General features: G+C 42.4%; 1 protein-coding gene across 1 annotated transcript in view; it reads left to right on the forward strand.

Moving 5' to 3' along the window:
* Positions 1–19,270: 19,270 nt before the first annotated feature.
* The window catches only part of Itih2 (inter-alpha-trypsin inhibitor heavy chain 2), a 34,696-nt gene continuing 27,723 nt past the window's right edge, over positions 19,271–26,243 (forward strand). The window contains exons 1-5 of the mRNA XM_021184669.3: positions 19,271–19,475; positions 20,641–20,715; positions 22,115–22,147; positions 23,619–23,788; positions 25,131–25,235. Of these exons, the coding sequence (XP_021040328.1) occupies positions 19,380–19,475; positions 20,641–20,715; positions 22,115–22,147; positions 23,619–23,788; positions 25,131–25,235 (479 nt within the window). The 5' untranslated portion in view covers positions 19,271–19,379. The remainder of the gene's footprint in view (positions 19,476–20,640; positions 20,716–22,114; positions 22,148–23,618; positions 23,789–25,130; positions 25,236–26,243) is intronic.

Raw genomic sequence — 26,243 nt, forward strand, 5'->3', positions numbered from 1 at the left:
TTGAGACAAGTGACCTCAAACTCTTAATTTTTCTACTCTAACTTCTCCAATGCCAAATTTGCGGGAGTGTGCTCCCATGCCTGGATTGTAGTAGTATGTTTTATAGATTCCTGAAGACATTAGAAGGCCCAACTAATGTTCATTGTTTTTGCCTTGTTTTCCAGATGTGAACAACAACAACAAAAATCTGAGCTGGTGTTTTGTGGGCTGGCGTTAGCTGAAGAGAGCCAGCTGCCATGTCTGCTCAACATCTACATTCAAACGGAATTCAAAGCCAGGCTGATACCTCTGCCGAAACAGTTATCCGTTGAGCAACCATTTGTCTGTATAGAAACATACATTGATCAAAAATCTTGTAATGAAAAACAGAGTTGTTTGAATTTTCTTTTTTTTTTTTTTGGTTTTTCGAGACAGGGTTTCTCTGTGTAGCCCCGGCTGTCCTGGAACTCACTTTGTAGACCAGGCTGGCCTCGAACTCAGAAATCCACCTGCCTCTGCCTCCTGAGTGCTGGGATTAAAGGCGTGAGCCACCACACCCAGCTGAATTTTCTTTTAAAATGATCCAGTAACAGGATTGTCATCTTTACAGTATCTGGAATTATCAACAGAACAAGTCTCAGTGTGTCTGTAGGCATTTTCTAGATTATATTAATTAAGGTAGAAAGATTCATCCTAACTGTGGAGTGCGCCATCCTATGGGCTGGCTGGGGTCCTGAGCTGAGAAAGAAAGAGAAAGAAAGAAAGAAAGAAAGAGAGAGAGAGAGAGAGAGAGAGAGAGAGAGAGAGAGAGAGAGAGAGAGAGAGAGAAAGAAAGAAAGAAAGAAAGAAAGAAAGAAAGAAAGAAAGAAAAAGAGAGAGAGACAGACGGAGGGAGGGAGGGAGAGAGAGAGAAAGAGAGAAAGAGAAAGAGAGGAAGAAAGAAAGAAAGAAAGAAAGAAAGAAAGAAAGAAAGAAAGAAAGAAAGAAAGAAAGAAAGAAAGAAAGAAAGAGGGGAAGGGAGAGCCGGGCATGGTGGCACACGCCTTTAATCCCAGCACTCGGGAGGCAGAGGCAGGCGGATTTCTGAGTTTGAGGCCAGCCTGGTCTACAAAGTGAGTTCCAGGGCAGCCAGAGCTGTACAGAGAAACCCTGTCTCCAAAAAAAAAAAAAAAAAAAAAAAAAAAAGGGGGGGGGTGGATGGGAGGAAGGAAGGAAAGAGAGAGAGCTGAGCATTAGTGTCCATATCTCTCTCTCTCTCTCTCTCTCTCTCTCTCTCTCTCTCTCTCTCTCTCTCTCTCTCTCTCTCTCTCTGTGTGTGTGTGTGTGTACGCTTCCTGACTGTGGAGGCCATGTGAACTGTGTCCCTTCCCTTCCCCACCATGATGAACTATGTCCCTTGAAGCATAACCAAAATAAGCTCTTCTACCTTAAGTTGTTTCTTTGCAGGTATTTGGTCACAACAGTGAGAAAATGACAGACACTTAGAACAGCACTGGTACTCCAAAGCACAGTCTTGGCCTTGACATGGAATTATCACTTGGAATAGTACAGAGGAGTTTTCAAACACAAATGGAATAAGACACACGCATTCTCTCTCCCCTGCAACCTGTACCTGACGCCCACCTGGTCTTTTCTGTGATGCTAAAGCCAGAAGACAGAGAGCCCAGCAGCACCTGAAGGCAATCCCCACAGAGTGTTTTCAACCTAAAGGGCTGCCAGATGTGTCTTAGCCAGATGTTGGGAGAGCTCCAGAGAATGTACCTGCCAACACAAACATGTCTGTCGAAGGCTTCTGGCTCCCACAGAGTGTGGGTTTTGTGGGTGGTGCTGAGAGACGTATCACACACACACTAGCTGACTTGGCAGTGTTGTTGGATTCTCTGGAAGCGCTGATGGGCAGGCTGCCTGGCTGGCAGAGAGGGAGCCTCTGTGGCATGCAACTCGGTATCAAACACATGGGTACAGACGTGCAGAGAGGATAATGCCATCCTTTCTCTTTCCGAAAATCCAGCCTGTCTGGTGAGGACAACCTTAACACACTTGCCAGTTTATAAAATCTTTGTATACAGCTGTTCTGGTTTGTCTTAAAATCCTTTTTCTGGTACCCCCCTGGGTTACATAGGGCCATATTCATGCAAGTGTATACTATACTTTGATTACATTTCTCCCATTCCCCACCCTCCACAATTTTCTATTCAGCCCTTCTTGGTCAGTCTCCTTAGTTCCTGTAGACAGTTTTACATTTACTCCCCTGCCTCATGCACATATGTGATTTTATCTGTTTGTATAAAATCTAGCCAGGCGTGGTGGCGCATGCCTTTAATCCCAGCACTCCGGAGACAGAAGCAGGCGGATTTCTGAGTTCGAGGCCAGCTTGATCTACAAAGTGAGTCCCAGTACAGCCAGGGCTGCACAAAGAAACCCTGTCTCAAAAAACTAAAAAAAAAAAACAAACAAACTAAAATCTGAGATCCAGGGCCAGCAGTTCTTGCACGCACTTTTGCAGAAGACCTGGGTTTTATTTTCAGCATCTGATACTCATGATCACGTAGAGCTTTAGTGTCAGGGAATCCAATGCCCCTTTCTGACTTCCACAGGCTTGTGGTACACATACAGTCTCTCAGCTATACACTCATAAAGTAAAATACAATAAAATAAAAATATCTAAGATCTGCAAATGAGAGAAAATCCTTGTCTCTCTGAGAATGACTTAATTTTCCTAATAGGATTATCATGTTGCTTGAAAATGATATGAATTCATTCCTTTTGATGGCTGAAACAATTCCATTACGTCTATTTTGTTCAGAGAAGCAAGTCAATATTTTCTTCCTCAATTTAGAATTCTTAATCTTCTCACCTCTTCTTTGGGTTAGTTCTAATTTCTAGAATGTTCTTAGGAAATGGAGCCTGGAGGGAAGAGAAAAATATCATTCTGGTGTGCCTGACATTTTCTAGGGGATCTGTGTGCTTGTTTTGGTAACAATGTGTGTCTGAGTATGTATGTATGTATGTATTATGTATGTATGTATGTACATACGTATGTATGTGTGTATGTGCACGTATATGTTTGGATAATGTCATGGTTTGAATGAGAAATGTCCCTATAGGCTCAGATATTTGGATATTTTTCTCTGGTGGTCTCATTTTTATGGGGGCCTTGCTGGAGGAAGTATGTCACTGAGGGCGGACTTTGAGATTGTATGGCTTCACCCCACTTTCAGTGAGCTCTCTGCTTCGTGCCTGTGGCTCACGGTGTGATTTCTCTGCTTCTCGATCTCCACTCTATGTCTGCTACTCGCTGCCACACCTCCCTGCCATGACGGTCTCTTACACATCTGCAATTCTGTCTTCCTTGTCTTCACCACAGCAGCAGAAAGGTACCTTCCGCAGATGCGTGTTGGCTTATGTGCATATTTATGTGTGTGCATTTTCTATGCCATGAGAGCTGCGTTTACTTTTAATGCTATTATTAGAAATAACAAGAGCTAGGGATATAGCTGAGTGATTAAGTGTTTGCCTAATATAATTGGGCCTTGGATTTGACTCCCCAGTACTGCCAAAAATGGGGAATAAAGAAAGTATTTTTTAGCTTCTTCTATCAACTACTCGTGGCATGCATATCAAAGGAGAATGCTGGCCTCAGAGGTTCTATTATACACAGTCATTTCTGTACTCTGCTACTAATTGTCTGACTTAACCTTGTAATGAAGTCTCTATCATTCAATCAATCTATCTATGATTCTATATCTATCATCTATCTATTATTTGTGTCTATCTATCTATCTATCTATCTATCTATCTATCTATCTATCTATCTCATCCCTCTCATCTCTATTTCTGTCTCCTTTGAGACAAATTATTGCTATGTATTCCAGGCTGGCCTCAAAGTCATGATCTTCCTACCTTACCCTGCCCACTTAGGATTGCAGGTGTCTGCCACTGTGCCCCACTAGCCTCTCTTCTTTAAATATTTTTCAGGTTTTACCTCTATTTCAATGGGGATACCAGCATGTCTCTCCCTCCTATCAAGAGCACGTCTAATGTCTAATGTAGCTTCATGCCCACAAAAGGGAAAGACAACTTATGGACCACATGCCAGCATGATGCTAAGTGTTTTCCATGCCTTACCTTATTTGCTCCTCGAGATAATCTGCACAGCACAGACGAAAATACAGCTTCAGAGAAATGCAGCAACTTCCCCAAAAGGACAGAGCTATAAACAGTGGCGCGGGGCTTTAATAAATCCAAGGTTGTCTGAAGAGCAGCTGTGGAGCTTTCGTTTCCTCGTAGGCTGCTGTGGTTTTATTGCATATTTGGCTTGTGTTTTAGCAGGTCCCAAATCTTTCAGAGTCTCTAAATTCTCAAGGCTACTGAGCATACTGGGCATATCACTGGGCAAAACAACACACACACATAAACACACACACATACACACACAAGTCCAAAAGTCCTGCAGCTCTGGGCCTCTGAGCACACATCTCAATAGCAGGACTTCAGGCCCTGCTTTCAACCTCCAACGTACAGACAGAAAGGAGGGGCAAGGAAATATATATGATAGATTTTTTATGCACAAATAATGCACTTGTAGTGGTAGAAGGCAAAACATTTGTCTGCATTATTATTGGCACATAAAACTACAAACTGTGTTATTTAACACAGCACACATTTATTGTCTTAGACTGCTGAAGGTCTGAGGTTGGTCAGAATCTTTTGCCTGCATCTCCAGCTACTACAGCCTCCCTGTATTCTGTGACTTGTGGCCCTGTATCCCTTCACACCCTGCTTTCTCATGCCATCTCCTTTCTGACTTTCCTTCTCTCTCTCTCTCTCTCTCTCTCTCTCTCTCTCTCTCTCTCTCTCTCTCTCTCTCTCTCTCTCTCTCTTCTCATCATAGGGCTCACCCAGATATCTCAGATCTCATTTCAAGAATCTTGACTTAACCTTGACACCTTCAAAGTTCTTTCCATCATGTAAAGAACATACTCTCAGGTTCTGGAGTTGAGGACATGAACATGTCACTCAGCTTACTGCCACTGTAGTATACCTGTTGTCCTACCCTACAGGCTGAACTTTGTAATTCTGAGAAGAGAGAAACATTTTATATAGGGATATGTTTCTGGGAAGATGAATATGTCAGTAAAGTGCTTACCTTGCAAACATGAGGATCTGACTTTAGAGTCACATTAAAAAAAGAAAAGCCAAGGATAGTGATGTGCACTAATAATTCTAGTGCAGGAGAGACAGAGATAGGAGGATCCCTGGGTCTCACCGGCCAGTCATCCTAGCTTGCTCGCTTGGTGAGTTTCATGCCAATTGAGAGATTTTGATGCAGAACACAAAATGGGGAAGAGATGGAGTGACGATGTCTTGGTAAAAACATGCACTGAACAAGCATGGGGACTGGAGTTTGGATCTCAGCGCCTATCGCTGCACCCACACCTGGATCACTGGGGTCTACTGGCCACCCTCATAGCTCCAGAGTCAGTGAGAAACCCTATCTTAGACAGCAAGGCAGACAGTGACAGAGCATGACCCCCAACATCTTCCTCTGGTCTCCAAAGCCCCACCCCCAACACACGCACAATTCACACACATAAATACATTTTTAACAAGTACAAGTATGTTGGGGTAAAGATGTAGAAAAGACTAGAGATTTCTCAAAGCTTTTCTTTCCTGAGACATTTTGATGGTTGGGCTCCTGGGTGACAGCTGATAAGGGCTGTAATAATTAGCAGTGACTTTTGATGCCATCTCTAAAAATTCTCCAGAGGACAAAGGTTTCTTGATGGTCTTCAGAGTTTAAGATTCTTTCAATATGTTAAATCCACTTGGACCAGAGCTCTCCAATGCAGTGGCAATCAGTTAGCTGACTGGCTTGTGAGTTTACGTCTACCCTTTCTGATTTATAAGTCCAGTTTCCGAATAAATTTATAAGTATTTGCTCTAATATACATGTCCCAGTATTATCTCTGTTATTGTGGTCAAATATCCTGACCAAAAGCAACTTTAGGGTGAAAGGGTTTTACTTTTAGCTTACCATTCTAGGAATGGTGGTTTGAATAGACAAGGCTCGCATAGACTCATGTGTTTGAATGCTTGGCCCATAGGGAGGGGCCCGATTAGGAGGTGTGGCCTTGTTGGAGGAAGTGTGTCACTGTGGAGGTGGGCTTTCAGGTGTCTTACGTTCAAGCTCTGCCCTTCTGATGCCTTCAGATCCAGATGTAGAACTCTCAGATCCTTCTCCAGCACCATGTCTGCCTGGACACCACCATGCTTCCCTGCTGTGATAATGAACTAAACCTCTGAAACTGTAATCTAACACCAATTAAGTGCTTTCCTGTATAAGAGTTGTCTTGGTCATGGTGTCTCTTCACAGCAATAAAACTCCAACTAAAACACTCCGTTATAATTCATCATTGTAGTGAAGTCACACTGGCAAAAGCTCCATGTGAGTCACCTCACAACCACAGTCAGAAGCAGAGAGAAATGAACCCATGCACTAGAAAGACCTGGCTGGCTTTTACTCTCATACAGTCCAGGGTCTCAAGGCAGAGAACTGCACCACCTGCTTTCAGGCTGGGTCTTCCTACTCAATTGGACAATGAACATAGTGCCCCATAAACTGCCTAGAATTCCAACCTAATCCAGACAATCCTTTGTTGGCACTCTTCCCAAGTGATCCTAGGCTGTCAAGGTGACATTTAAGCTAATCACAATTCCCTGTATATTCACTCATTGATGCTATTGTGTGAACCTTTATATAGTCATATATATATATGTGTGTATATATATATATATATATATATATATATATATATATTCATCACATACTACAAACATGTATATATTGCCAGAGTCAATCTGTAATAGCTTTAAGATGTGACTATTTAAATAGGCTTTTTGGATAGAAAAGGCTTAATTACCCATAACACCCCCTCCCCCCCCATAACAGAAAGCCTGTATTTACTTAAGGACACTGTAGTAAAGCTCTAGTTACATTATTGCCCCAGTAACAGCTGGCAGGACCATCAGCTCCCAGCAGGAGGCCCTGTTTTATTGTAAGTCCCTCCTCTCCAGTTTAGACCAGCCCTAGCAGTAGCCCTAAAGTGATGACCACTGTCTGCCACCTAGTGGAGATAGATATTCTAGCCAATCTAAACTTCAAAGGAAACAGGAACTCTTGTACAAATGTGCAGCTAAGCTAAAATATCCGTCCTAGTGCTTCTTACCCCATGTTCCTGACGTCTTGTTCTTAGCTTACCCTCTATTCACGTCTCAGATGGGCTATCTGCCCCTATTCTGCCTACTTCCTGCAGAACACACTGTTGTCTTCCATGGCTGACCTTACAACAAAGATGTGTTGGCTCGTGACAGGCAATGGTGCTGTCTGGGTGCTGAGGGAAAATGACGTAGTGAATGAGAAATGAAAACCAGTGATGGCCAGGTGCTCTTCCTGGCTGATCCCACTCAGTCTTGCTAGCCACACGACTGCTGTTTGAATGAACCCTTCCTCCCAGAAGATGGATTCTCCCTTCTGTGGTTTTCGATTTCTCCTCTAAATCACTGACCCCTTCGTCCACGTTGCTAACTTTCTTGTCCACATCCTGAGCTGATTTCCTCACCTCATTGACCTGACAGAGTCATTTCTGGGTCATTGATCTTTTTGAAAAGTCAGACCCTGAAATCTCTTTCTGACATTTCATTCATCTCATTGTTATTGGTTTCCAGTCTTGAGGTGCAAGCTGGGGGAGGTATCATGTGAGTCAAAGAACTAGTAAAAATATTATACTGTTTGAAAAAATAAAAGAGAGAGCCAATTTTAAAAAATACTTTACTTGTTCTAGATGAGCAAGTAATGTATACAAAATACAACTATCCAAAGATGTCATATAACAACACTAACCCCAAATATTTCTCTCTTGGACCTGTGTTCTTAGGCTACCCTCTACTCACATTTCATATGGGCTCTCTACCTCTATTCATATCTCAGATGGGCTATCTGTCTCTGTTTAGATCTCAGATGGAATATTCACCTCTATTCACATTCCCGATGGGATATCTGCCTCTATTCTACCTCTACTCATATCCTAGATGGGCTATTCATCTCTATTCATGTCCCAGATGGGCTATCTGCCTCTATTTTACCTCTACTCTTAGCCCAGATGGGCTATCTACCTCTAATAACTCAGATGAATTACCCACCTCTCATATATCAGATGGGCTATCTGCTAAGTCAGGAAAGAAGCTAGCTGGAAGGAGGGTGGATGCTCTGAAGCAAATGAAAATAGAGAAGAAAGCCATTTTTCTAGCCTTCTCCAGACCACTTATAGCTCCTTAGAGTTTGATTTTTAGGAGTTTACTATCCCAGTACAAGCATCGCTGTGAGTCGTTCCCAAAATATGGTCTGGCAACCTCTGTGTAAAGTTCAGATACAGCATTAATAATCACAATGTCAACATCCAGTGCAGACACTATTCAGTGAGACTTGGCCAGGCTTCATTTACTGCAAAGCTCCTCACAGTTGCCTTCGACTTGTCTCTAGAATGTTCTTTATTAAGTATTCATTTCAACGTTGACATCAAGTCTCTGAAACTCTGTCTCCTTACACTTTCCACATCGCCCACTTTCCTTGTCATTAAATGAATTCCCAATGGGTTTAGAGGGTAGTTCTGTGATAGAGTATTTCCTATCCCAAAGATTGCCCACAAATTCTTTTTCATTCTTCAAACTGAAGTTGGAATTCGTTTCTTTCCCCTTCAGATCAGAGGTGTCTCTCAGACTTGGTTTGCCCAATTAAATGCTGTATACATATGGAATCCATGATTGGGACTTAGAGGTCTACAGATTACACTTTTGAGTTTTCAGGATGCTCTTCCTGAGACCCACCTTGCTGTGTATATCATGTGGCAATTTTGTAGACAGGAGAAGTCAGACGCTGCAGTGATGACTTCTAACCCCTGGCGAGGTCATTGAATGCTGGAGCCTAAAGGAATCTCTAAGCCTACAAGCCCAGACAATACTACACAGAGCAAAGGAACCTCCAATTGAACCCAGCAAAACTACGGACTCAGGAGACTTATTAAATTGCATCAATAACACAGCAGAAGGAAAGCAGAACATTCCGGGTACCGACCTGTCTTGGCCCAGTGATTGTTGCCAAACTGCACCTCAAAGGAACAACTGGCAGATGCTCAGAGTTCCTGGGGTGAGTAACAGAAAGACCCAGTTTCATCCATTTGAACTCCCTCTGCCCCCAGCCCTCTCACGGCAGGCCTAGCCCTGCTCATTTTTATGCCATGGAGACTGGCTACCTGCCCGGCTTCTTCCAACCTTTGATTTCGTTCCCTGGATTCAGACTCTGTCCTCCTTTCTGGCATGGAGTCTCCATCGGGTAGTAAGTTCTTAATAACCTCCTCTCCGGCTTCATACTTGGATGGCAGCCATATCCTCTCCAGCTTCGCCTTATTGAACTGTGTGTTCAGATTATATGCTCAGGATATAGTTTTAAGATCTCTGTTCCACCAGCCTTCAATGTCATCCTTGGGAACACTGTCCATTTCCTTGGAGACAGTCTGTTGTTGGCCCAGAGCTCACCGATTACACTAGACTCTCTGGACATGGAGTTCCAGAGACCTTCCTGCCTCTCCTCTCCCAGCACTGTTATTACAAGAACCAGTTCATCACGCTTACAAGGCGAATAGTTTACCAACTGAGCTATCGCTTGAGATGTCATTCTATTCTCCTGGTTAGACTTCTTGAAACAACTGGTCCTATAGTTGACCAGATGAAAATTCATTGCATTTTCTCTTATATCACCCATAAGAAACATTTTTAAAATAAATCTGTACTATGACAAACCTGTGTCTTTATCTTAAAAACATCATAGTAAAGTGATATAAAATTACTTCAATGTAATGTCAAGCACTAGTTATTTGGGCAGCAAATCTCCCTGTATTATTTGTAAGTTCCATAGTCAGGAGGATTTGTCTATGATGTAACGGCCGTGGTTATGACTTATATGTGACAACTCATAAATTTGTCTGTTGACAAATTGCTTTGCCTCTGAGGGCCTGACCAAAATGAGGCCACAGCTCTGGTTTCAGTGTAACCCCAACTGCAATTCCCTCTGAAAATCTTTGATTCCTCTTTCTTCACCCTTAAGCACATCTTGAAAGAGCTCTCTTGCTTGGCTTGCTTTCCTAGATCCCCTTCTGTCTTCTTCCTGAACTTGGGGCCCAGACTGTCCTCTTCTGCCTTCTTTGCTCTACTGACCATTATTAAATAGTTTGTGTGTATGATTACTTGGTTTTAGTACCAAGAATTAGACACAGGGCCTGCACTAGGCAGCATTCTGCTACTTAGCTGCACCTTCCACCCTATAGTCAGAGTCTAGAACATCAGACAAGGACCTGTGGGTTGAATTTTTTGCATGATTTGGAGGAGGTGGAATGTTTATAGGAGTGTTTTGAGGGGAGGGGTTTAGGTCACTGGGTGTATTGGTTACTCACTTCTGAAACACAGGATGTGACAAAGAAGAGACTTACCAGAGGAAAGACTTACCTGGCTCACAGTTTGAAAGGAACACAGTTCATCATGGTAGAGAAGGCTTAACAGCAGAAAGGAGATGCAGCTGTTTACATTGCTTCTATAGACACAAAGCAGAGAGAGATGAATGCTGAATACGCGCCTGCTTTCTTGCTTTATCCTCAGTCTGAGACCCCAGACCGTGGGATAACATTGCCCTCATTCAAGGTGAATCTTCCTACCCCACTTAACCTCTATAGAAATGCCCTCATAAACAAATCTAGAATTTTGTCTTCTAAATTCCCTCAAGTTAGCAATAAAGATTAATCATCAGGTTACAATGCCTTTGAAAGGTATGTAGTGACATTGCCGTACCCCCATCTTCTGGCTGACAGTACCATTTTCCTTTGCCTCAGGCTCCCACCAAGACACATTGCCTTGCCATGAGTCAAAGAACAATGGAACCAATCCACCATGGATCCAAATCTCTGAAACTGTAAGATAAGGTAAAGCTTTTCCCCTTAAGAATTATCACTATTTTTTTTACAGTGATAGAAACAAACACAACCCCATACTGATCCTTTTTGCCCCGTGAGCTTCCAGCTTCATCTCCACTCCATATTGAGTGAGCCTCAGGCAAATTATACACACACACACTCACACACCCACCTTGAATTCTTTCTTTTTTAAGAGTCACCAAGCATCTTTAGATTATATTTTTTCAAAGAAGACTCAAGCTTGCCAACTTGCTGTAATTTATAGACCCCAAGTTCTTTTTGAATATTGGGATGATCTAATAGTCATAAGTTAGAATCTCTTTCTACTCAGAACTTTCAGTAGAGCAGAGTAATTGGTCTGAGAAATGAATGATTAAATTCCTCTAGCACAGCCTTGCTGGCTCTGTCTTTCTTTGGGTTTATATTCTCCATTGCACGCTCTATTCTTTACAGTTTGATGTTGTATTGCAAGGAAACAAGCCAAATAAACTGTTGACTGACATTAAGCCATCTTTGCTGGGTTGCCCATCTCTTTATTTCTCTTAATTCTATCCTGTATGCTTCTAACACAGTTTGTATGTGGTCCTATGTACAGAGGCCTGAGGTCGAGCTTCCTCCCATTATTCTCTGCTCACTTGCTGTGAGATTAAACTCACTGAGTTGGCTAAGCTAGCTGGACAATGGGTTTCAGGAATCTGTCTGTTCTGCCCCTAGTTCTAGGATTACAGGAGCCTGCGCAGCCACTTTCTGCCTTTTCTGTGGGTTCTGAGCTCTGACTCAGGTCCACATGCTTGCCCAGTAGTACTTATTGCTAGTAATTATTATGTTTCCTTGTGACATGTCATATATTCATATCCTTATACTTTATTCATATTTTCCCCTGCCCCCCCATCAACCTCCCTCCTATTTACTTGACTCTCCTCTCCCTCCCCAAATGGTCTCCCCTTTGACTATTCATTTTATTTGTATTTATCTTGAGATTAAAACACAACTATAATTTTTCTTCCCCCTTCTCCCTCCAAACCCTCCCATATACCCCTTCCCACTCCTTCAAATCCATGACTTCTTTTTTCATTAGTTGTTACTGTGTGATGTGTGTATGTGTGTGCACATATGTGTGTGCACATATGTGTGTGCACATATATGTGCATGTTCCTAACTATAACCTGCTCAGTCCTACAGCATTACTTTTATATATGTTTTTAGGGCTGTCCATTTGGCACTGGACACCCAGTTGCTGTGCTCTTCTCTGAGGAAGGCCACCTCTCTTCCTCCCAGCTCTCCTTTAAGCATCCCTCAGCTGCCTATAGTTCTCAGGGTTGAAGCCTCATGCACTGTTCCCTGTAGAGTTTGCCATATGCACTGGTGTCATCATTGCTCAGTTCATGTTTGGGCAATCTATGTTGGGTGTAGTTTCTGACGACACTAGGTGACACAATTTCACAGCAGACTCACTGATCCTCTGGCTCTTGCAATTTTTCTGCCCTTTCTTCCACAATGTTTCCTGGGTCCTAGGTATGGGAATTGTAATGGCTATTCCTGGTTGTCAACTTGACTATATCTGGAATGAACTGCAATCCAGAATTGGAGGGCTCACCTGTTGTGACCCAAATCTTGAGGCTGGAAGATGCAAGCTTCTGACCTGGATTTCGGCATGAACATCTTGAGGAGTAGTGGCCATGAAAAGCTTGGGCCCAGGCAAGGTAGTACATGACTTTAATTCCAGGAGACTGAGGCAAGGAGCTCTCTGAGTTCAAGGTCAGCCTGGGACAAAGCCAGTCCCAGATCCAGGCGTGGTGGAACACACCTTTAATCTGAGCCACACCTTCTGCTGGAGACCTAAGTAAGGACATTCCTTGGAATGGGGAAGATTCACTCTTTGACTTGCACTTACTTGCCAGCACATCTGTTGGAATCTACTTCTACAGAAGACCAGCTGAAACAACTAGCCTTGTGGGACTGAGCAGCTATTAGGCTCTTGGACATTCCATTCACAGCTACCCATTGTTAGGTTAGTTTGACTACAGATTGTAAGTCATCACAATAAATTCCTTCAGTATAGAGAGACATGCCATAAGTTTGGTGACTCTAGAGAAACCTGACTAATACAAGAATGTTTTGTTGATATATCCATTAGGACTGGACTCTATAACTTTACATTTTGATTGGTTTTATAGTGGTCTCCATCTTGAAAAGAGAAGGCTCCATGATGCCTTATTTGTGGGTATAAGGACCAATGTTATTGAGTGTTGTTAGGTACTGTTCTTACAAGTGCTACCCCACTTACTGATCATGGTGTTATCATCCTACGTCTCCTTAGATGTCTCCTTACAATTTCTTCTCATTAGAAAGAAGAGTTGGTTCGATTGCCCTGACTCTGGACTGGACTAATTAGGAGCATGAGTAAGGGTCAGTAAATGTGGATTACATTAAAACCAATACGGACTGTCTTTTCCTTTGATTTGACGTGCTCTTAAAACATTCTTGGGAAGCAAGAGAAGTGACCAGAAGTGAAAGAGGCACACATTGCTACCTGGAGATCAAAATGTCTTCAATAAACTTGCTTTAATAATATTATTAATAAAGCAGAGCTTGGTGGCACACACCTTTAATCCCAGCACTGGGGAGGCAGAATCAGACAGATCTCTGAGTTTGAAGCCAACCTGGTCCATAGAAAAAGTTCTAGGACAGACAGGGACACACCGTGAAACTCTGCCTTGAAAGATCAAACACAAAACAAAATAAAACCAGAAATAATAATATTAATGATAATAATAGGCATGCATTCAGTGTGATGCAAACATAGATGACCTTCACATGTTCTCATAGGTATCTTTGTCTTTTACTTATGGGCATCAGTGTATGCAAATATTGCCCAAGCATGAAATCGCTAGAGAATCAGAGAGGCAAGCTGCCTATGTGATAGGTAGTGAGGATTTGGAACCAGACTGCTTACTCAGACCCTATTGTCACCACCACGCTGTGCCCACCTTTCTAGACCCCCCTCTATTCACTATCTGTAATGGCTCTGTGAATGTGAGTGGCTCCAGCCATGTGACAACCACTTTGAGCCATGCCTCATCACCTTTGAGAAGGTCCATTCAAATGAGCTCTAGCGTTCCCATGGCTCAGACATCCAACCATACTCTACGGCTGTTACAACTTGGAGAGAGACCTGATATGACACAGGAAGGAGATCTTGACCAGCAGATGGATTCAGATATTAGATGTTTGGGTGATCCAGCTTCTGGATATGCTCCCTACTTTTCCAGAAACGTCTAGACACCATGGGAAGAATGCCTAAAGCTGCTATACTTCGGTTGACCTATGGTGACTGATAGCTCTGCACCCCTAGTCTCTTTATCTCTAGGGGGAAAGATGGTGTGAATTTGAATGTTGAACACAAGAAGCACAGGAAAGAAGATGGCCCAACAACAAAGATTTTATTGGCATAAAAACTAAGGAGAACCCAGTTCCATAATCCCTGGGTTATGTGTTTACTCATGGTGCAGACATTTTGTTGCAAATATTTTTCTCCCAAAGTGTTTTCATATCATGGATCTAAATGACACTAACTTATACCTGTACCTAAAGTAAGGGAACAGATGTGACCAGATAGTAGGACATTGTCTTTAAAATGCAAATAGACAATCCTTAAAAACGTCTAACAAGCTGGATGGTGGTGGCGCATGCCTTTAATCCCAGCACCTGGGAGGCAGAGGCAGGCAGATTTCTGAGTTCGAGGCCAGCCTGGTCTACAGAGTGAGTTCCAGGACAGACAGACAGGACTATACAGAGAAACCCTGTCTCAAAAAAAAAAGCAAGCATAACAAAACTCTAACAAAATGCTTTGGCTTCACTATGAGAAGTAGTTAGAGCCCATATTTTTATAAAAACACATATTTGCTGTATTGTGTATCTTTGGACCTAGTGAACCTGGAGGTGAGAGTTAAATATGGCTATGTATAAACTAGCTTAGCTTTGATTTAGAACTTCTAAACATATTCCTGGACTGGGGGGAGTCTCAGGGCAGAGATTGATTGCTGCACAAGCATGAGGTTCTCTGTTGCATCCCCAACATTCAAGTCACAGTCAAATGTGACAGTCATGAATGTGACCCTACAATTAAGGAAACAGAAACAGATCCAGGCTCGCTAGCCTAGCCAAATCATGAGCTCCCCGTTCATTGAGAACCACTGTCTTAAAAAAAAAAAAGGTTGAAGAATACATCCAATATCAACCTTTGACCTCCACATTTGCACGCACAGTCAAGTGCCCCTACATATAGATGTGCTCTAGCTGTCTGTCTGTCTATCTATCTATCTATCTATCTATCTATCTATCTATCTATCATCTATCTATCTGGGATAAGACAGAGCTTTTTATAAGCAAGCAGTTGCCACTGTCTAAACTACATAACATATTCAGTGGCAACTTTCAGATTTATTGGCATTTCTTAGAACTCTCAATGAGTGCTCACTGAGTTATCACTCCATCCAAATGTCGTGAAATAGTGTGATTTTTTTTCTTGTGGATTTATTGCTGACTTTCCTCACACAGGAAAGTGAATATTCTTGTGGTCTCTATAATATTGATTTTCGTCTTGTAAATCATGAACACTTGCAACAGTGAGTAGCTTCAGTTCATTACGTTATCAAGGCCTGGGCATAGAAGGTGGGGAGGAAGGGTCAGAGGTTCAGGACCCAGTGACCTGAACATACATGCCCTTCCCAGTGAGAGTCGCCGAGTTTCCAAACATCAAGAGAGAGCAAACACCGTGTTTTTCCTGGAGACCTTGGCATTTGGAGACAAGCTAACACCATGAAAAGGGAAATGTGACCCACACTGCTCCAAATTTGGTTTCTTCAGAGATAATTCTGAATATCAATTTAAAGTCAGTGAAGATAGGATAGTGAATGAAAGGGACTAGATAGAATACTAAAAAATTATAATTATTTATGAAAAATGTGCCATTGGGCCTAACTTGTCCCAAATCGTTTTCTCGGTGGAGAATACCAAGCCGTATCAGGTCCTTCTCATGAGGGCTTGGTATTAGTTCACCCAGACCACCCAAGAGGGGATGGAGGACCCCTGTTCTCTCCCACTGTACTTGAAATTATGCTTAGTTATAGTCTGCATCCAAGTGTCCATATTTTGTGATAAGGAAAGTAAAATTCTGCTAGGCTGGGATAATACACAAAAAGTCCTCAGTGTTCAGGTCTCCCTGGTCTACAGTGAATAAATAACTTCATATGCTAACCAGTGTGCAAAATCAAGGAGACAGGAAATATATGTAGATGAGTTACTTGTTTAGAAGAAACCAAAAAGAAAGAAAAGTAGCCATATGACAAAATAATCTATGGTGGAAAAAAAAAAAACAGTTGGTCTTTATTTGCTCTTCACAATAAGCAGAAAAACAGACTGCCAGGCACTGAGCTAAGATCTGCTCTCCCACGCCGGGCGTGGTGGCGCACGCCTTTAATCCCAGCACTCGGGAGGCGGAGGCAGGTGGATTTCTGAGTTCGAGGCCAGCCTGGTCTACAAAGTGAGCTCCAGGACAGCCAGGGCTATACAGAGAAACCCTGTCTCGAAAAACAAAAAAAAAAAAAAAAAAAAAAAAGATCTGCTCTCCCAAATCTGAAAGAAAGAAGTGTTGTAGGTAAGTATAGCTAACGATTATGGAACTCCATCTTTTTGTGCCCAAGTGTCTTCACACCAAAATCTATATTCCCTTGCATGAACATGATTTGCAAACATTATTTACTGAGCATTTAGCAAGTTTGCAAAAAATTTAATTTATTTATTTACTTTTATTATTTTGAATTGTGTATGTGGGGCGTGTGTATGTGCATGTGTGTGTGTGCATGTGTATGAACATGTGAGTGCAGGTGTCTACTGATGCTAGAGGTGTTGGAGCCCTCTGGAAATGATTGTGAGCAGCTTGCTGTGGGTACTAGAAACCAAACTTGGGTCCTCTGAAAGAGCAGCGAGTGGTCTTCACCACTGAGCAAGCACCTTTCCAACCCCTGTGCCAAGCACTCCAAATACATGACCATATTTAATGGTCTAAAGGTTGATGATGTAGAAGGCGATTAATGTCCTAGCTCAAGCTGTCATAACTAAAAATACTGTGAGCTGAGCAGATTGAATAATAGAAATTTACTCTTCAAGTTCTAAAGGATGAATGTCTAAGATCCAGCTACCATTTTTAGCTTCCCATAGGGAGGCCCTTCTTGATCTGTGCACTGCTGCTTTCTTATTGAGTCTTCATGGGGAAACTTATAAGGATACAACTCCTACTGGATCACGGGCCTCACCCCTCTGACATCATTTAACTGTCATCTTTTTCTTTACTCTGAGTCTTGCTATAGTGGGTGTGGTCTATGAATCTGAGAGGGACACAATTCAGTCTACAGCAAAGGGAGATGATGCTTATCCCAGAGTGAGCAAATAGTAGAAGCAGGTGTGACCTAAAAGGACAGATTCTTAGCTACTATTGTAAAGGGAAAATTCTAAGTTGCCCCAAAGCTAGACAATCCGATAATCACCATGATGTCTTGGCTATTTATCTGTCTATATGATTTTCTTACAGCTGTCAACAGCCTCATTAGTCAGCACAGTGCTTTCATTAGTTGGCAATAATTAGCACACACACATCTACATATCAAAGGTAAATGCTTGGAAAGTGTGCATACCTACCCTTTCATATTGACATCTAGCATTTTATGTGACTAGTTCATGAACCAACTGTCGTCTCAAGCTGGCCGCACTGTCTTTGTCTTGGTCCAGGACCTCATGCTATCTCAAAAGGAGTGTCAGTCTCTGAAGTAGGTCTTTGAGTTCATGCCTTGCTACGTTCATCATCTGAGCCACACCCAAAGTGTCCTCTCCCGTTCTATCTCTATTGAGGTCTTTCTGCCTGGAGCGCAGAATCCAGGCTCCTCTGGCCTGAGACTTGTGTTCTCATTTGCCTATTCCTTCTTCTTTCCCTCCATCTCCTGACATATTGATATATCCCCTCTTCCTTGGGTCATGATCATCCTGCTTCCTAAGAGCATTGCTACAGTGAGCCTGTAGCAATCACCCCTATCCTTGTAGACCCAGCTCATAAAGCCCCACCTTCTCTCCACGTCTCCAGGTCAGTGGATCCCATCCTTGTACTGCTCATGACCTAGTTTGCCCCTCATCCAGTGTATTTCTGTCCTCCTCTGCTACTGTAGTGAGTGTCCCAGGATGATCCCCAGGCTTTCTCTTATGGATTTGGTACCCAGTACATAATAAAGCCTCCACTGAGGTGTGCACTATGTGAATTAAGTCCATTAACTGTCCCTGCTAGGTGCTTAGCTCTCTCCCTTTATTTACCAATGGACTTGTTGTCCATCTTTTGAAGATATGGATTTTTCATCCTGTTTTCTCTTTAAATCCCTTCCCAGAAGACAGTACATGGTGTCGTAATAACATAGTAACAATTTTACAATTCATAGTTTGTATTCTCACAGTATGACTCACGAGAATGATGGAACCACTATGCCAACAGAGATGAGGAGTGGCTAGAGGGGGACACTTCAATTCATGAATATTTCCCCTGAGAAGTGAGCCCTAGTCCCCTGCATCAACTTCCCCTGTTCCATGCATGTAACAACTGCCCAGTAATCAAAGTGAGGGGGAAGACGGGAACCATGAATTCTCTTTTCAGAGAATCACTCTATTTCTTCTCTTATTTTTTCTAAATGCCTCTTGTTCTATTTTTAATGTTTTTTGATTAATTTATTTTGTGTTTGTGTGTGTTGTATTCATGTGTATTTGTGTGTGTCTGTGTGTGTCTGTGCACCAACATGTGGGTGCTGGTAATTGAACCTGGGTCCTCTGCAAGAACAGCCAGTGCTCGTAATCACCGAGACATCTCTCCAGCCCTCCTGCTGCTATTTAAATATATTTTTTTTTAATCTCCAGACACTGTGAGTTTAGCTCTTCTTCCTGGGTTACTTCCTTAATATAGTGCCTTACTTGAACATTTACAGAGGGTGATATTTATCTTCAAGTCTCTCTGATTTTGAGATCAATTAAAATCAACAAAATCAAGGGTAGGGGAATGCACAACTGTCTAAGCCTGGGTCTGACCCTGACTCATGCTCACAGCCCAGGAACTGCTCCTGGCCTTGCTGTTTGAATAACCCCAGCTTTCCCTTCCACCCCCACAGCTCAGGTTTGAGCTCCAGAACAAATATTTGTTCTGAATTTGAGCAAAGTTAGTGCTCTTTCTTCCTTTTTTCTTCTTTTTAAAACGATCTGCTCTCATCAACAGACAAGTTCCTGCTAACCTGGTTCCGTAGGTGGGGAGTTCTCTCCAGACCATCTGCTCTGGAGAGCTTGGCACAGATGTCCAGCAAAATGCAGCGGTCTGTGTACCTTCTCATCTGGCTGTTTCTTCTGGAAGCACAAGCCTTTGAAATCCCCATAAACGGATACTCAGAAGTAAGTACTGATGCAGGACTCCTTGCTATTGGCCTGGACAAACAGGCTGCAAATGGCTGAATGCCATTCCTATTCAATGAACTTGCTCTGAAATAGAACAGAAACTTGAGAGAACATTCTTCCTCCTGCTGGCACTTTCTGTTTTGATTATAAAATGCAGCTGCTTACTAAGACATTATCAGATTTTTGTATGAAATTTAAATCAAGTCTGGTGGTCAGATATTTATGTGGCATTTAAAGAGCATAGTTGCCCACTCCTTATATAAAATCCTATGTAATAACAGATCTATTCCAAACTTCAGTGTGAATTAAGAGCGGAATGTAAACTACCAGCTACCATACGTGGACTAGAACTGCCCAGTGATTGCTAGTCCTGTTAGATAGAAGTAATATTGTTACCCTTTGACTTAGCCATTCTCAAAGCATCATTGTCTTTTATATGTAAGCGAACACTTATAATCATCTTTGTAATAAGAACAAATTAAGTATTCTGAAAAAGAAGGCGGCAACAGAGCTGGCAAAATTCAGGAATGGCAGCCATGGGTTTCAGCTCTCTACTTGAGACCATCGGACACCCCAGTATAGCAGAAACTTTGAACTGAGACATTCTGAATATCATACTAGAGCTACTTCTGGGCTGGCAGAGAAACATGTGTTACAGGATTATTTTAGAGAATACCACAGAATGGACTGCACAGAAAAATACTGAAGAAAAAAAAAACAGTATGTTTTCAGGAGGGAAAATCACTCTGCTTAAAAACTATCATATTTTCCAACACTTTGAAAACACAAGAAAGTGTCAGAAATCTCACATTGAGGGTAAAACACCCAAACATGTTAGTGTTTTTCTGGTAATTTCTAAGCAGCCTTTTTTTTCATACAGTTGTTGATTAAGTCCCCCTAAATCCATCCAGGTACTCTCCTGGGAACCTTTTATCATCTGATTACATGGCTGCCCTATCACGTTCAGGCAAGCTCAAACCTGAATTCTTACACCCAACAAATTTGAGTCTTAACTAGCAAATATACATATTAAAGAAATTGTTGTATCAAAAATAAGATAATCTAACAACAGAGGAATGAATATAAAGAAATAATATAATGAATGCCTCTTTTCTGTAGATGACTTTTAAAAGAAATGAGCATCCACAGCTATCTTTTTTAGTTTGCAGAATACAGTGATCTTGTGGAACTGGCCCCAGATAAACTTCCATTTGTGCAAGAGAATGGAAGACATCAGGTATAGTAAACTCAATTCCAAATGGTGAAAGTAAGTGTAAGAGACTATGAGTGGAGACAAGATAGAAGATGACTCTATTTTCTCAAAAAAATTGTGCCTTTTTTTTTCTAATGGAGAGTAGTCAGTCCAATACTGTTACAGTCATGTAGAATATTATCAAGGTGTTGTACATAGGGACTTTGACGTTGTTTTCCAGAAGTTTCTACCGGTAAAGGGCACTTAGTAAAATCACCCATTCTCCTTCCTCTGGATATTTTGTCAAAGGGAGCAGCTTGGAGAAACTTTGGTCCAAAGAACTAGACATCCTGGAAGCTGCTGAGATGACCTGGGAAATCTCCTAATTTGTGGGGGAGGGAGAGCTCTGCTGTGCCAACAAGGGTTTGGCTTCTCTCACACAGAGCCCACATACCGAGAAAAGGGGTGTTAGTGGAAGTAACGCTAAGCTGAGAGAAAACTGGCTTTGTCTGGCTATGAATGTTTGACTTTCTAAAGTCCAGCTTTTATAGATTAGAAACCCAGTAAGGCAGGACTTTGTATCATGTCTCTGGAGAGAAAACTTAGTCATTAACCACTGTGTCAAAACATCTAAAAGAGCTGGGTATGGTGATGCATATAATCACGGCACTCTGGAGGCTGAGGCAGGAGGATGGTTACAAAGTTGGGCCAGCTGGAACTGGAAAACTCCAGGTCAGCTCAGAAACAGAGTACCTCAAGGATTGCAAAAAGGCAGTCCTGACCCGTGTCACACAGCATCCATTAAAATACCATCTGACCCAAAATTTGCTCACACACAACCTTGGACATTTTTTTGTAACCCCTCAGACAGTAAGTGTTTACCCATGCCTCTTAACCTAACGGTTACCTTTCAAAAGTAAGGTGGAAATCTTTGCCTATGCTCACTGGTCTCATGTGGCTAATCTTCTAACGTGGCTAAGGGCATAGAGCTTTCAAGGTACCATTCACCATGTGTGGTTCTGGAGCTAACACTGTAGGAAACACACCTAAGTCTGCTCTCACGTAGCTTAGTCTAAGAGGATGAGGCAGACTCTAAAGCGATGCATCATTATGAGCAAGGTGAGAGCTCTAAAGGAAAATGCCTACCGCTATATAAACAGCAAAGGGTCAGAAAATGTCATAAAGTTCTTCTAAAGCTGTGACCTGAAAGCTTTAACAGTACACACATCCCAACAAAGACGGCTGAGAAGATCGTTCAGAGAAACTCACACATGGGAAAACCATTTTCCGTAATACTCCATTTTTTCCCCTTGACTTCAATGACTAAGTTATGCCACCATATGGAAGCAACGTAATTCTCTGACTGAGAATGTGGGGGTTTTGCCTTGAGGTAGTAAGCCACACACGGCTGAAGGATGACTGTCTCTCTGACTTCCTTCTGCAGAGAAGCCTTCCTGAGGAATCCGGAGAGGAGATGGTGAGTTTGCTTCGATTGCGTCACAGATTGGTGTGTGGGTGGTTTTTCTGTTATCTATTACCCGGAAGCCAATCCACGTGTCTCCTTTGTCTCCGTCACTGGAGGTATTTACCTGACTTTTGAAACTTTCCCTTGCCCAATTCTGTTTGGAAGTACTTCTGAAACACAGTATTGAAGAGTACAGTGCTTGCAGGCAGAGCAGATGCCACTGAGACCCACACGCCTTTCCTGTCTTCTCAGGTCTTACTAATGATATAGGTTTCACCCATCAATATGCATTTAATACCAACTTAATAGCTTTGATTTAAAAACATGATACCTGATATTTGTGGCTATGGGAAGCCACGTGATACCAGGCTTCATGGCCCAAGTTCCTGAAAGGTCCAGAGTAGACCTTCTGGTCACAGGAGTAAACCCAAAGGGAGTGGTTTGTGTTGGTGTCCTGTTCTGAACTGAGAGCTTCCCCCTTAGAGCAGGAGGAAGGGAAAATAAATTGGCCTGGATTCTATCTTAGCTTGAGGTAGGCTGGGGCTAACTAATTAGAAGCATTAGACTTGGACAGCAAAATCGATGGAATGAGACCTAGCAGTGAAGTAAAGGAAATGATAGAGGAAGAAGAGGTAAAATCTAGCAGGGCACACATTGCCCTGAAGGACCGTGCAGCTCTTGGGAACATCCTAAAGGAGAGATTCTTCATACCTTGCCTGTAACCATACCGATGCCATGTCCTGTTTTGTTTGCTTACGCTAGGGCTACCTTCAACGCATAGCAGAGGGAAAAGGAGGCCCAAGGTATTATTAAACAAGCAACTGCATCAAAACTTCCTTTCTGGGACAATTCCGTTCACTGTGTGCAAACGTCAGTTTCGCTTGGCGTATTTTAATGTAGGGAAAGAAGCAAGGACTGCAGACATGATAGTAAAGGATGAGACTGAAGGAAGGAGGAAGCAATATGGAGTTTGGTGGTTGCACATGGAGTTCTGCTCACAGCATCCCTGCTTGCATTTCACTCTAAAGACACAGACAGCATCCTCTTTCAGCCCTGTGACCCCACCTCCTGGGCCCACCTCCTGCTTTTGAAATTCTTTCCTGAGCTCTTTCAGTCCATCTTGTGTCCCACAACCATTTTCTACCCAGATTCTAAAATAATGGAAATAAGGAAACGGAACAAGAAAGAAAGAAGGGAGGCAAAGAGAAGAACTGGGGAGGAAGGGGAGGAGGGATGAAGGAAGAGAAGGTGGGAGGGAGGTAGAGAGATAGGAGGACAGAAAGAGAAAGTTGGGGCGACATCTTATAATAATGGCCAATCTCTTTCTGTGGGGTATTTCAAGAAGGTAGAAGATTGCTAAACAGTACCTGAGTTATGTATCTACCAAATCTCTTAGTAAAATACACAGTTTGCAACACCATGTACATAGAGCTTTTTGTGTAGCTTTTTGTCACTACAGTTATGCTGTCTTGCCAAATTTCAGGACACTGTTGATCCAGTGACTCTTTATAGCTACAAAGTCCAGTCCACTATTACTTCTCGGATGGCCACAACTACCATCCAGAGCAAACTGGTGAACAATTCCCCATTGCCTCAGAGTGTCGTGTTCGATGTTCAGATTCCCAAAGGAGCCTTTATCTCCAACTTCACCATGTGAGTAATTCCTATGTAAAAGCAGGAATCGCATGCTCCTGGAACCCAAAGCCCTCCCGGTACAATAGACCTTAGGGGGACCCTGCTGCACTGCCTCTTACTTCCTGAACTAGAGACCTGCTTTGGATCACTATGAGATGGGTCCTTGTCATTGTTTTGAGAGTGTGTGTGTTTGTGTGTGTGTACACACATGTGTGTCCATGTGTGTGAAGTTGCATATACATGCATATTCATGTATAGTAGGCAGAGATCAACTTTAGTTGCCTTCCTTCAGGCTTTGTCCATCTTTTATTTGAGATGGGATTCCTTGCTGGCCTGGAACTTGCCAAGTATGCTACCCTAGCTCCAGAGATCCACTGACTTTTGTATCATTGGTGCTTAAAACGCAAGCATGTGTCACCATGACCAGTCTTTTTTTTTAGAGAGAGAGATTTATTTATTATATTTATGAGTACACTGTAGCTGTTTTCAGACACACCAGAAGATGGTGTCAGATCCTATTACAGGTGGTTATGAGCCACTATGTGGTTGCTGGGAATTGAACTCAGGACCTCTGGAAGAGCAGTCACTGATCTTAACCACTGAGCCATCTGTCCAACCCCATGCCTAGTCTTAATGTAGGTGCAAAGTGTCATATTAACACAGCAAGCACTTTACTGACAGAGCCATCTCTCCAGCCCCTGTCTCTCATCTCTAACATATTGAAGCAAATGCAAGACTTTCACTCTGGTAGCTACCTTCTACTCACTCACATTTGTATGTGGTTTCTTTGAGAGAGACAGATCTACGAATCCTAATGTATTCTATATGGTATTCTATATGAGTATATTTGCAATACGTCAGTGCTGTGGGTCACACATTTCTTTGGGAGGAAGGAATTGAAACCAGTAATTAAACCCAGTGTCATATACAGTGTTTGGGTTTCTCTACGACATCCCTGAAGAGTGGATTATGTTTAATTTTTATCTCTTTCTAGGATAATCTGATTAACAAAATGAAAATTAACTAACAAATGGCTTATTAGTCACCTCTCCTAGGCTACAATTAAAGAGCATATCCACTCCCCGATGTGTCACCTGAAAGATATGATTTGAACATAGAATGGTTCAAACACATAATAGTACATAAGAGAAATCCAGGGAGCTGGAACCCAACTTAACTTCTCTCAAATTACAGTCAGACAAGAGAGTTGTCTCTAAAATTATTCAAAGATCACTTGTCTTGCTTCCTGCAATTCAAAATGTTCATTGCCCTCGTTCATGAAATCTAATTGATTGCTTGTTCTTTGTTAGTTTCCCTAAGACTACTAATGTGGCCCACTGTTGACTTCTGTCTATTCTAGGACTGTGAACGGCATGACATTTACAAGCTCCATTAAAGAGAAAACTGTGGGTCGAGCTCTTTATTCACAGGCGAGAGCAAAGGGCAAGACGGCTGGATGGGTAAGGTAAGGACTGAGTGGGGATCAGGGCTCACCATCCTGCCTCTCTCTACACCTGGTTCCCTCCTGTTCCATTCCTCGCAGGGAACACCAGGCTTCCAGGGTGTCTGGGAGCCTCGGAAAATGGACAAGACTACTCCTGTAGTCTGATAATAGAATAAGTTGCCACAGTATGTTTCCCTAAAGATTTCTTTTCTATCAGTATGGTTTGGAAGTTTTATATGGTTTTTTCGTTTTTTGTTTTTTGGGTTTTTTTTGTATGTGACTTGTCTTGTAAGTAGGTAGACCTTCTGTAAATAAACCCAACCCCACCCCCAAAAGTGCAAAGATGTAAACTGTAGGACTATTGTATTCATAGTGTTACAAAGCATACACAGGGGCTGGAAAGATGGCTCAAAGTTAAGAACACTGGCTACTCTTCTAGAGGACCTAGGTTCAAGTCTTAGCCCCCACATGACTGCTCAAAATCACTAGAAACTCCAGGTCTAGGGGATTCAACTCCCTCTTTTGGCCTGCACAGGCACTACAGACATGTGGTACATAGACACACATGCAGGTAAAACACTAATGCATGTCAACTAAAATATACCACAAGGAAAAGCTTGAAAATTATTTTAATGGGTTATTCTGTTTTATTTTTAAGGGTCTGTCTTTTAAAGCACCAGTCGCAAAACACAGCTTCTAGTGTACTTTTTCTTTATATCTTATGTATGACTCATCTCAAAAAAATGACTGTTGTTGAGACCAGGGGAAATGGTGCAATTCATAAAGTTCTTGTCTTAGAAACACAAGAGCCTGAGTTCAATCCCCTAGGAGAGAGAGAGAGAGAGAGAGAGAGAGAGAGAGAGAGAGAGAGAGAGAGAGAGAGAGAGAGAGAGAAAGAGAAAGAGAAAGAGAGACAGAGAGAGAGACAGAGATGAAGTTCTGGCATCCACTGGTGATCCCTGTGCAAGGGAGCAAAGTCAGGTATATCGCTGGCAAATGATAGCCAGTCAGCCTATCCTAATCGGCAAG

This window comes from Mus caroli, unplaced genomic scaffold, assembly GCF_978045245.1.
Source record: "Mus caroli unplaced genomic scaffold, Mus_caroli_1 scaffold_2, whole genome shotgun sequence".
Lineage (NCBI taxonomy): Eukaryota > Metazoa > Chordata > Mammalia > Rodentia > Muridae > Mus > Mus caroli.